General features: G+C 33.2%; 2 protein-coding genes across 2 annotated transcripts; both read right to left on the reverse strand.

The window, feature by feature from the left end:
* Positions 1–477: 477 nt before the first annotated feature.
* Positions 478–5,299, reverse strand: LOC132753545 (uncharacterized). Its single transcript, XM_060744022.1, has 2 exons — positions 4,668–5,299; positions 478–2,139 (listed from the first exon to the last, which is right to left on the reverse strand). The coding sequence occupies exons 1-2, from the start codon at positions 5,000–5,002 to the stop codon at positions 822–824; spliced, it is 1,653 nt and encodes a 550-aa protein (XP_060600005.1). The 5' UTR covers positions 5,003–5,299; the 3' UTR covers positions 478–821.
* An 884-nt stretch (positions 5,300–6,183) lies between these two features.
* LOC132753546 (uncharacterized) lies at positions 6,184–9,429 on the reverse strand. The gene is made up of 2 exons (XM_060744023.1): positions 8,834–9,429; positions 6,184–8,314 (listed from the first exon to the last, which is right to left on the reverse strand). The coding sequence occupies exons 1-2, from the start codon at positions 8,953–8,955 to the stop codon at positions 8,092–8,094; spliced, it is 345 nt and encodes a 114-aa protein (XP_060600006.1). The 5' UTR covers positions 8,956–9,429; the 3' UTR covers positions 6,184–8,091.
* Positions 9,430–11,984: the final 2,555 nt, after the last annotated feature.

The raw sequence follows: 11,984 nt of genomic DNA on the forward strand, positions 1-11,984 counted from the left end.
TTTAAGTATAAAAAACTAATTTAGAATGTAACACTACATTGTTTTCTGAAGAAAATGAAAATGATAATATCTCTATGATAATTTTGACTTGGATATTTGCATTTATAAAAAGTGTATGTCAGTCCTGTGATCAGCAGAAAATGTCAATGAAATGGGGGGTAATCCTCTTTGAAGTCATTTTGCAAAAAAATTGGTTGGCTACCCCTATATAACATGAACATTTTTATGTGTCAGGCATTTCATTCTGCTAGAAAAATCACCAATTTAGCATGAAAACTCAATTTTAAGACCATTTCTTATAATGTAAGTCTATGGCAATATTGATGTGAGTGTCTGACCTAAATACTTGATTAGAGAAGAGTATTCAAGAAAGATAACCTAAACAGCGCTTGAGTGTAAATACGGACAGATATAACTTTATATTGCAAGTCACTTAAACAAATATTTCACTGCTACTGTATGAGATTGTTTTAATCATTTTTTATAACATTTATAATATTGGTCATAAATTTTCAAAACTTAACATTTAAGAAATAATATCGGCCTGAGCGATGTTTATCAGCTATTTAACACCGGTTTAAACTTTTGATACGTAGGAATTGACCACGAAGACCGTAGGCCTGAGTGGTTAATTTTTTGTCGCATCAAAACGATAATGATCAAAACATTAAATCTAGTCAATATCACAAACATACACACATTGTCTTTTTATGGTATTAAGAAACCTTTTGATACCTGCCAATGTCAATAACATGTTCTGTATATAATAATAAAAATGTCATATTTAAATGTAGGCGATAACAAATTAGCTACTGTAAGCGTCATTCAAGTTTGTAGACTTTAACTGAATTTTCTTGCTCAGGAGTAACAAATATAATGTTTTTATTTGCATCAAAACAAACAGAATGTGCATTTGTATCTGTTATGATAACACCTATTTTTGTCATCAAATCCTCTCTAATCTGTATAATATTTGATGAAGTCGATGCACCTACAAATATATTCCCTCTGCCATCTGTACAAACGCCTTGTGGACCACTCATATCAGCATCAGTAAATGTGGATATGTGATTTCCCTGCATATCTAGGGTTACTAAACCATTTTTATAATCACACACATATACACATTCTCGGTTTGTGCTTAAGGATATATGTCGATTACTGCTGAAAAGTGACTTCCCTGAACCGTCTGTAGTAATTTTACGTATCATACAACCGTTCATATCGTATATGTAAACTGCATTCTTTTCATCAGATACGAACAATTTGTCTTTATTGTAAGCAATGCCGCTACAGTGGTGATCCATATCTAGCTTTCTGGTAACTACCATCTTGGTATCAAGTGAAACAAATGCAATACTTTTATTTTGAAGATTAACTGCAACTTCTTGTTTACCAGTTTGACATACAGCTATAGGTCCAGTCTCCATGTCAAGGTGATCTGTGATGGTATAGTTGGTAGTATTAATACGCTTCAGTTTCTTATTATTAATATCTGTGACAAGCAGAGAACCATCCTCAAGAAGGCATGAATGATATAGCCAACATGACGTATCTGACTTCATCTTTGCGCTTAAACTGCTGTGTTGTTTCACAGTATAAGCTGTTGTCCTTGACACATGCCCTAATACACAAGCTTGTTTCAAAAACTGTTTAATTTTTGCGTTCATGGTTAATGCTATTTGAGCAACAACCGATTTATCCAGCATTTTTTTAGATTCACTGGCCGTGCGAATAATTCTCTGAGCAGTTTTTATGTTCACAAATTCTTGAGCTTTATTTCCTTGAGACCTTTGTATCTTGTCAGCTGATTGTTCAAATTCATCAATACATTTATCTGATTCTTTGATGGCATTCTGTAAATCTTGTTCAATACTTCCATATTCTTCTTCAACTAACTTGACTGATTTTCGCTCAAGTCTGTTCAGTTCATTCTCAAGTTCTTTCTTATAGTCTAATATTGAATCAATAGCGATTTTCTTTTGTTTCTTTATCTCAGTTATTAGATGCTGTTTCCTTTGTTTGATATCTGCAAATTGCTGCTTTTCTTCATTAAGTCCTGATATAATTTTACTTGAAAGTGGATGCTTGTACAGAGTATCAACTTCTTCAGGAATCGAATGTATAGCCTGACATGATCTAAAAACAAGAAATAAAGGTACATGTAACAGTTACAGAACCGGGATATTGTACTTAATTGTATTTCATTTATTGTTTTGATTCATTATATCAATAAGGTGTTTCATTAAGGCCAGTTTTTCTCTGAACGAAAAGCGCGAAAGATGACAGTACAATGGTGACATTGCGACAGTACGATGGTGACAGTACAATAGTACGATGGCGATACAACAGCACGATGGTGACGGTCCATCGTACTTTCGTATTGTTACCATCGTACTGCCACCCTCGTACTGTCACTGTCGTACTGTTACCATCGTTCTGTCGCACTGTCACCATAGTACTGTCATCGTACTGTCGCGTTCCTGTTAGGCATGCGCATAATTAAATATAAACATGGAGGAAAACGTTGACTGTGTCAAAAAGTCTCAAGCGTAAAGTTATTTTGGTGGGTTTTTTTTTTCAAAAAAACAAAAAACGCCGATATTCGTTCTAAGATTCGCAAAGCTTCTTTTAGCTTAAAAACAACCGATACACACTAACCTAAAGCCAAAACAATTCAATTGATATTCAAACTGCTTTATGCATAAAGTATTTGACTTTAAATATTACTATGACGGCAATACAGATTCTAAGTAAAGATTGTGATGGTAACAGTACGACAGTACGATGGTGACAATACTACAGTACGATGGTGTCATTACGATAGTACGATGGTAACAGTACGACAGTACGTTTGACAATACTACAGTCACCGTACTGTCGTTTTTCGCCATCGTATTGTCGTTTTGTCAAAATCGTACTGTCATGCTTCGCGCTTGTCGTTCTTAGAGAAAACGCGTTGGCCCTTACGGAACACCGTATATTTATGTTAATCAAATGTCGTAGTAAGGAAAACAAAGGAATAATATTTTCATTCACTAATGATGACTCTGGTATTTATCAATATAAGTGCCTTGAAGGTCCATTTGGCCGGTTATAAATGCAGTAACTCTTAACTCACATGCATCATATCATTCATTGTACAGATGTCACTATAGTAAATGAACTTGTTATCTTATCTTATATGAGCGTCATATTTTCAATTATCTACACTTAATTATGTCCTGTATATTTACCTAATAACCTGATAGTATCTTCTTATTACGCGATTGTGTCTCCTAATTAGGCTATAGATTAAAAGATCTTGAAAAAAGTAGTAAAAAGTCATACTGTGGAATAGGAAAATATCCTTAGATAATTGAAAATTGAACGTGCACATGTCTGAGAAATAATTCAAATCAATATCGTTCTTACTTTCTTTCATTTTAGGTCAGTTAATGAGCATTAATAGGGTATTAAATTGGCGTTAGCACACCTTTTGTTTTACGTTTATATGCCGTTTGGTTTGCGTTATCATGTGTTTTGGTTCGCGTTATAACGCCTTTTGATTTGCATTATATCGCCGTTTGTTTGAATTATAACACATATTGATTCGTGTTATTACGCCTTTTTATTAACGTTATTACACCTTTTGGTTGGCGTTACAACGCTTTTTGAGTCACGTTATTATGCCTTTTGGTTGGCCTTACAACGCTTTTTGAATCACGTGTTTACGCCTTTTGGTTGGCGTTACAATACTTTTTGAATCACGTTATTACGCCTTTTGGTTGGCGTTACAACACTTTTTGAATCACGTTATTACGCCTTTTGGTTGGCGTTACAACACATTATGAATCAGAATCACGTTATTACGCCATTTTGGTTCGCGACGGCGTTATTTAGTAGATGATACTTGGTTGCTGTTCGCCATTATGAAATAATGGCCGAATATGTACGCCATTCGATTTGTGTTACTACACCTTTTTTTTGGGTCCAATATTATATTTAACTGTGTTTGATGCTATTAGGCTTTCGTGGTACATGTATCTTATATTAAACTAAATGGAAAAACAATCGTTAAGATTAATCAATCTTGACTTAAGTGCCCGTTATAATATATATATGATACGGAAATCTGTCCTACTGTTTCAGGCGCCGGTAATCCAGTTACCTCTCTGGCGTGGGTTCGATCCGGAGGAAGGTAGTCTAGTACTGGTCTAGTACTGGTGTAACTCTCCAGGAACGATGGTTAGGAAACTACCCGCCTATATGACTGAAATACTGTTTGGAAAAGGCGTAAAATCAAACAAACAAACACACTTTGAAACATGAAATTTTTCTATGACCATATCTTCCAGTGAGTATTACAATATTATGCTGTCTATCTCTAAAATATATAATTTAATTTTTTACTTTAAAACAAATTTTACTGGAGTTTTTTTTCATTTTATTGACCAGTCAAGAGTAACCGATAAAACCCACAACAGGGGCGGTTCCATGATAACAGGTTAGGGGGCGAAATAATAAAATAAGTACGTACACAGTGGTAAAGCAGCACAGGGACATAATTAAAAGGAAAACATTTCCTCATTTGCTCCATTCCAAACTCTACTTGATGTTTTGTTCATGTTGTATGTAACCAAGTAATTATTTTAGTCCATACTTTAAAAAAAATCAGAAAGTTATACCTGTGATTGATTGCTACGCATGTTGCACAAAGAACTTCATCATGGTTCTCACAGAATATGTCCAACAGTTTGGCCTTATGGATCGAACATCTCTCTGTCGGATAAATCGGTAAAGATGTCAGTGTTCTTTTCGTGCGAAATTCAGATTTGTCCAACAATTTGTGTCCCCTCATTGCAGGAAATGCTTTGTGCATGTCTGTACAAGGTATACAGTAATAATCCTGACATTCTACACAATATTTTTCCGCTTCTCGGGTTTTATTTTTCCCAGCGCAGACACTACATTCAATTTCTATCAGTTCATCTGATGCATTTTCACTTCCTTTAGTCGCCATTATGACCTTCAGATTAGTTAAAGTTGTCTTTTCGTGTTAACAGGCTTTTAAATAAATGTTTATTAACATTTAAACGTTAAAATTTCTGTACGAGTAACACTAAATTCCGACAATCAGATATGCAAAGAAGAATTGCGGAACAAAAAAGAACCAAAATCAATTTATCTTCAATATCTCTTTATTTAAATGAAGTAATGTTTGTGTTTACACTTATGCACCGTTGCTAATAACCTCACTAGATAGTCAATAAAATATACACGTAGTCATGTTTTATCATTTTAAACCTTTGTGTAGGGAAAAATTTGAGCAAGTATATATATTCATTATAGCGTGTACAAGTCTACTTAAATTAAGTAAATTTAAAGATATACAACTAAAAAACTCTATTATTATACTTTAGAAAGCGAAAGTACAATCAATATGACAGCCTCCTGGATTAGACCCTTCTGTGTACATAATATATATATTATGAGTAAAACTTATATAAAAGAAACTAAAGAAAACGGAATGAACCTAAAACTCGTACATAATTATATTCCTAATTTTGACTTTCGGGATATAGCTATGTAGTATGTACGTTATTTCGTAATAGGCTTTAACTTGTTCACAATAGGCATTGTTTAAAGGCACATAATGCCTCAGTAACATTTTTTTTTACTTCTTTACAAGGAAGGACACGAGTTTCATAATATTTAAAAAATGGTTTTGAGAATGTTAAATGCTAGGTAGTGATTAAGTTAATTAACGTGAAATAATTTGTCATAAAAGTAGCAAAATATAAACAATGTAGTACATGTATTTTGACTTCCACACAAATTCCCTTTAACTGTACTTATTGGTTTAAAGCACGAATCTTAATTACTTGACAGTAGTTCACTTTTTAAACACTTAATTCTATGAATTTGTGCAACGCATTAACCTAGTTTTGAAGTTAAAACAGTTCGTTTGTTTCTTATCAGAATTAAATATCGTAATACAAAAATTGAGTTACCAGCAATATACAGTCTAGTCAACACGACCGGCAGTGTCTGGGTCTATACTGATGACAAATGCTTATACCTTTACAATTTACAATAACAGCTATACGGGTTATGTTTAAGTTCATGCACCAGCTAAATTCACTCCAGCCATAGCAATAATGATTTTTTTTAATCAATGTATGAAAAAGAATGAAATCAGTGTATATTGAACAAGGTTTATTAAATTATGTTATGCAAGTCTCATATTATGTGATAATAACAAATACATACTCATATATGTTCATTTGAAGAATTGTGAAAACATAACTGTTTATTTGTCTTATTCTCGTTCCTTGGTGTTCTATTTTATCATCATATATCTACCCTGTTATTAATAGTATACACTATAATACAATAAAATTTATATCAAATCATGAAAAGGTGATCTCCCGTTAACAAAACAATCAAAGGCAACAAGTGAAATCTCAGACATAGTTCATTTGAGTCTCTATTTATTGATGAAGACAATTCACAAGAAAGAAAGGCAATCGTTTTTGTATCAATTTTGTATTTACCAAAAGGGTGAATGCCAAAAATGTTTCAATCTGATAAACACAATACACAAGAACGAAATTGTCTACCTAATTTACAGATTGATATGAAATTGACAATGACAATTATGTTTCTTCTCTTTGTTATAAACTACAAAATATATACTAAAACGAAATTCCGTGCATATTGTCAAACAATGTTTTTTTTTAAATGATTTTTACAAATAGTGGCAAACAAAAATGATAAGCAAACGTTTTAAATCAGCCACTGCATAATATGTCAGTAGTGCATTTTGCTCATAACAATAAGAAATAATCATTACAGTTTGTATTACGAGTATTCACTGTCCATATTTAGTAATGCCGAGGACATATATTGTGCGTCCATTTTATTGCAATATGTACACGTTCATGAATGTTAGATGAAGTCAATAAACAAAATGAAATATGAATAGAGAATTAGATACATTACTTCAGATCAAAAACTTCGATTGAATCACAACCGTCGTATGTAACATACAGTCTATTCTGATTTGGGTCAAAACAAATCGAGAGATGCTCGAGTTTTGATTTTAGGATGCCCAATTTTCTTTTTGAATCTTCTCTGATCTGAATAATACACGGTGATTTAAATCCACATGCAAACATGGTTCCTTTGCCATCTGTACAAACCGCTCTCGCATCAATCAAATCAGGATCATTGAAACTAGACACATACGACCCTTGCTTTTCGAGAGTTATTAGACCTTTGTCCATATCAGCCACATACATGAAGTCTTTGTTTGTGCTCAAACACATATGCCTTGTTTTACTGAAAACTGATTCTCCTGACTTTTCAGTTAACCTCTTTTGTATATAGGTATTTTCCCTGTCAAGCATACAAATGGTACCTGATCCGTTAGTCATGAATAGTTCTCCATCATTATATGCCAGTCCACTACAATAGTGATCCATTTCAAGCGATCTCGTTGCTGTCATCTCGTTTGCCAGCGATATAAACTGAATGTTATTGTTTGAAAGACTTACTGCTGCTTCATCTTTACTTGTTTGACAAACTGCATTTGGCGCTGCTTCCAAACATAAATGATCTGTTACTTTTTCTGTAGTAACGTCTATTCGTTTTATATTTTTATTATTACAATCTGCAAGAAGCAAACAGCCATCGACGGTTAGGCAAGTACCAAATATTCGACAGGTCTTTTTATCTGTCGATATCTTGATATCAACATCTCTTTGCTCATTTACCGTATAGAGCTCTTTAACTTCCTCATCAACACATAAGTGTCCCAATGATTTGGTTTGTTGAATGTAATTCTTAAGTTTGAACTCAACATGGAAAGTCTGTACCTTTACATCTGAAAGCTCCTGTAATAATTCTTTGGAGTTTTTGGCTTTAGCAATAGCCTTCTGAGCCATTTTGATAGCCAGAAAACTTTGAACTTTGTTTTCATTTAAAAATTCAAGCTTGTCCCGAAATTGTACTAGCTCATTTATATTTCCCTCTGCCTCTTTAATGGCGTTTTGTAAATTTCTTTCAGTATTTCCGTATTCTTCATCAATTTGGCGAATTGATTCTTTTTCAAGCATGCTCAGTCACTAATTCTGCTTTGTGGTCTCTAACAGAATTAACTGCCAATTCCTTTTGTTCCATGAACTCGCTCAATACATCCATTGTAGCATTCTTTGTAGCCTCTAAATCCAGTTTATCATTCGAAAGTTGTTCAATGATTTGATCAGAAGTTGAATGTTTGAATAATGAACCAATTTTTTCATCTGATATGGAGCGCAATGCCTCGCATGATCTGAAAATGCATAAGTGTATTGGTAATTACAAGTCATTAAGCAGTTTACATCTAACCATTTCCTCCTTAATATTATATTAAAATGCTGGCATTCTTATGATTCAAGTTAAACATATGAAAGCGTTGGAATAATATAGTTTAAATGCTAACTGTATAACATTATGTTTTGCAGATGTTATGTCCTCCACAGGCGAATTTCGATTTGTTTAAGTTGTGTTGATAAGTTTGCCTTGCTTTTGTGAACTCATTTCTTTCCTCTAGGGACTTGAAGGTGATTCCTCATTGTCTGCCATGTTTGTTTTCGCTAAGCGGGTCCAAAATGAAAGTAGGCCAAATTTCATGTAACAACAGCGCTCACAATGTAAAATGAAAAACAATTTTCAAATCACTTAAATATGGCTGGTGCGTTTTAAATGTTATGTTGTGTATATAAAAGTTCCTATATAATTACATTACATTCTACACGCATATCTTTATTTTTACTATTCGTTTAAAATATCATATGTCATACATATTTACCTGTGGTTGATAGCTACACATAATATACAAACAACTTCATCATGGTCCTCACAATATAGTTCCAACTGTTGTGCTTTATGACTTGGACATCTCTCTGTTGAATCACTTGTTAAATTTTCCATGAGAGAATGATCATTACATTTATATTAATCAAGTAGCGTATGTCCTTGTAAAGCAGGGAAGAACCTGTGCATGCCAGAACATTGTATACAATAATGATCGGAACATTCCACACAAAACATCGTCGCTTCCAGTATTATACCTTTACTTTTACAAATATTGCACTTTTTGTCATCAAAATAATCTGATCCGTTGTCACTAGTTGTCATTTTACCTATCAGAAAATGTATCTTTTTTCTCTCAAGTCATACAGTTAGACAATAATTTGTAAAATGCAAAACTCTTCTTTTCTTCGTTATAGCAATTTACCTCCCTAACGCATTTAAAACTTAACCTTCAACGTAAATGTGTAGTAGTTGTTTATATTAGTGTAAAGTAACAATTGCCGGCGCGTTTTGGGTATGTCATGCCCCAAATCATTCGAATCCGTAACTGATCATTGCACACAGTATTTTATGATACGCGACAGCAATGGTAGGATACTACGTCATCGCGCACCTGCAAACTTTGTCGACTCGAAGGTAAAATATGTTTTTTTTCTAAGAAATTGTTAGAATAATTTTTATTAAAAAATAATGTAGCGCACCAAAGATCGGCCTTAGAACTTGTGTGTTTTTTTTTAAGTTATACTTTCTAAAAGTCTTGAAAACGGGATAAAGTTATATCAAACAAAATTTACCGCGTTTTCAGGCTTAAAGCATAGGTGTTCGGCGCGTTGATTGGTCACTACCCCCGCACCCCCCCCCCCCTCACCCACTCTACAGCCCTCCTACCTCTCAAAATCATGTAAAATACAGTATTTTTCATTTGAAACATGTTTTAATATTTGGTTTATGCTTTTTATTCAATAACCTTCATTTCCTACAAAAACTAAAAAATTGATACATATATATTTAGTAAAGGTATGCAACTCGCCGCTCAATTTTCAGCACTCATCTTAATATGAACTCCTTAACTTCAACATTTTTCACCAATTTTCAATATCTTGGTACCAAATGGTAGGGAATTGATTACTTTTAAAGGAAGTAAAGCTGTCATTACGATCATTTCAATTTATCAGAAGATGTGTAATCTCAAAGTCACCGCAAGTGTAACTCGACAGAGATCTGACCGCTGGGTTTTCTTCAAAATTACTCGACTAAACGGCAGTTTATTCGAAATAAATGAATGTTTCATTGTATTGCGCATATAAATATGATCAAATTATATTATTATTTGTAATAACTGTTCAATCAAAACATCTTATAAAACTATAACAAATCTTTTTTCCGATTTGCCAAATTCTCCAATCCAAAATGAAAGTACACATGTATAAACGGAAGCATTCGTATGGAGTATTTTCATTGGTCGTGTGAAAACCTTAGACCAATGAAAATACTCCGTACAAAAAATTAAGAGGAGAGCACTCTGTAGAACTATTACTTTCATTATAATTTGGAATTTAACATATAGGAAAAAAGGTTTGTTATAGTTTTATAAGATGTTTTGATTGAACAGTTATTACAAATAATAATATAATTTGATCATATTTATATGCGCAATACAATGAAATATTCATTAGTTTCGAATAAACTGCCGTTTAGTCGGGTAATTTTGAAGAAAACCCAGCGGTCAGATCTCTGTCGAGTTACACTTGCGGTGACTTTGAGATTACACATCTTCTGATAAATTGAAATGATCGTAATGACAGCTTTACTTCCTTTAAAAATAATCAATTCCCTACCATTTGGTACCAAGATATTGAAAATTGGTGAAAAAATGTTGAAGTTAAGGAGTTCATATTAAGATGAGTGCTGAAAATTGAGCGGCGAGTTGAATACCTTTACTAAAATATATATGTATCAATTTTTAGTTTTTGTAGGAAATGAAGGTTATTGAATAAAAAGCATAGACCAATATTAAACATGTTTCAAATAAAAATACTGTATTTTACATGGTTTTGAGAGGTAGGAGGGCTGTAGAGTGGGTGTGGGGGTGAGGGGGGGGTGCAGGGTAGCAGTGTTTTTTTTCACTTTTGGAGAAGGGGGTCGGTGCCCATTGGAGGGGGGAAAATGCAATAGGAGGGGGATTTTTATACGGATCTAAAATATTGATGTGTCACATGATAAACTTGTTTGGATACCAGGAGTAGCTCCCCTTACCTATATGATAAACCTTGCTTAACAGTAAGTCTTACAGGCATAAAATAAAGCATTTTTCGGCAGTTAGTTGCAAAAAAATGATATTCATGGCAGGCAAATTTGGGCTGCCATATTATAGGGGGAAATTTCAGCTTAGAGGGGGGAAAACATACTATTTTGAGGGGGGAAAGGGGAGAATATCGCCGAATATTTTGGTGAAAAAAAAACACTGCGGTAGTGACCAATCAACGCGCCGAACACCTATGGCTTAAAGTTAAACCAGACAGTAAAACTTTAAACGTTTTTAAAAATAATATCATGTATTAAAGCCAGTCTTTGGTGCACTACAAATAAAAACAGCTTAACAATTACCCCAGCGTAATAGTAGTAGAATGTTTGCTTTGTGAGTGTAGAGACCCTTGTACGAATCCTGGAAAAAGCATTTTCTTTCCTTTTTTTTGTTTTCAGATTTTTTACAAGTTCTCATGAATTTCATTCACAGAATACTATTTGAGAACATTTAGTTTTACACACATTCGCATTCAACAGGTTTATTTAAATAAAGACAACACATCCGTGATTAGGGTGATAAATGAGCAATGGAAGAATATATAGATTTTTAATGATATGGTATTCAGAGTTTCAAACAGAATAAAACTGATAATACTGTCAATCTGTTCAATGACAGTGAAAATTAAATACATTCAATTTTGCTAAATCGTCATAAGTCTAACTTTAAATTGTGAAAAACATTAAATAAATTACAGGCTTATAAATAGAAAATAACGTGAGAAAGTTACTTGACACATTTCAAAAATATATTCTGAAAATGAAAACCATACTAAAATGTGCACAATTGCAGATTTGAACTCGAAAAAATCATTTTCATTACATGAGGTCTTCATTATTTG

This window comes from Ruditapes philippinarum, unplaced genomic scaffold (assembly GCF_026571515.1).
Source record: "Ruditapes philippinarum isolate M1 unplaced genomic scaffold, ASM2657151v2 ctg13940_1_1_1_1, whole genome shotgun sequence".
Classification (NCBI taxonomy): domain Eukaryota; kingdom Metazoa; phylum Mollusca; class Bivalvia; order Venerida; family Veneridae; genus Ruditapes; species Ruditapes philippinarum.

Excerpts from the sequence above, each read along its gene's own strand:
- LOC132753545 (XM_060744022.1), bottom strand. The coding sequence starts at position 5,002 with ATGGCGACTAAAGGAAGTGAAAATGCATCAGATGAACTGATAGAAATT. Across the intron at positions 2,140-4,667 it reads TGCGTAGCAATCAATCACAG|ATCATGTCAGGCTATACATT; the intron begins GTATAACTTTCT and ends TCTTGTTTTTAG.
- LOC132753546 (XM_060744023.1), bottom strand. The coding sequence starts at position 8,955 with ATGGAAAATTTAACAAGTGATTCAACAGAGAGATGTCCAAGTCATAAA. Across the intron at positions 8,315-8,833 it reads TGTGTAGCTATCAACCACAG|ATCATGCGAGGCATTGCGCT; the intron begins GTAAATATGTAT and ends ATGCATTTTCAG.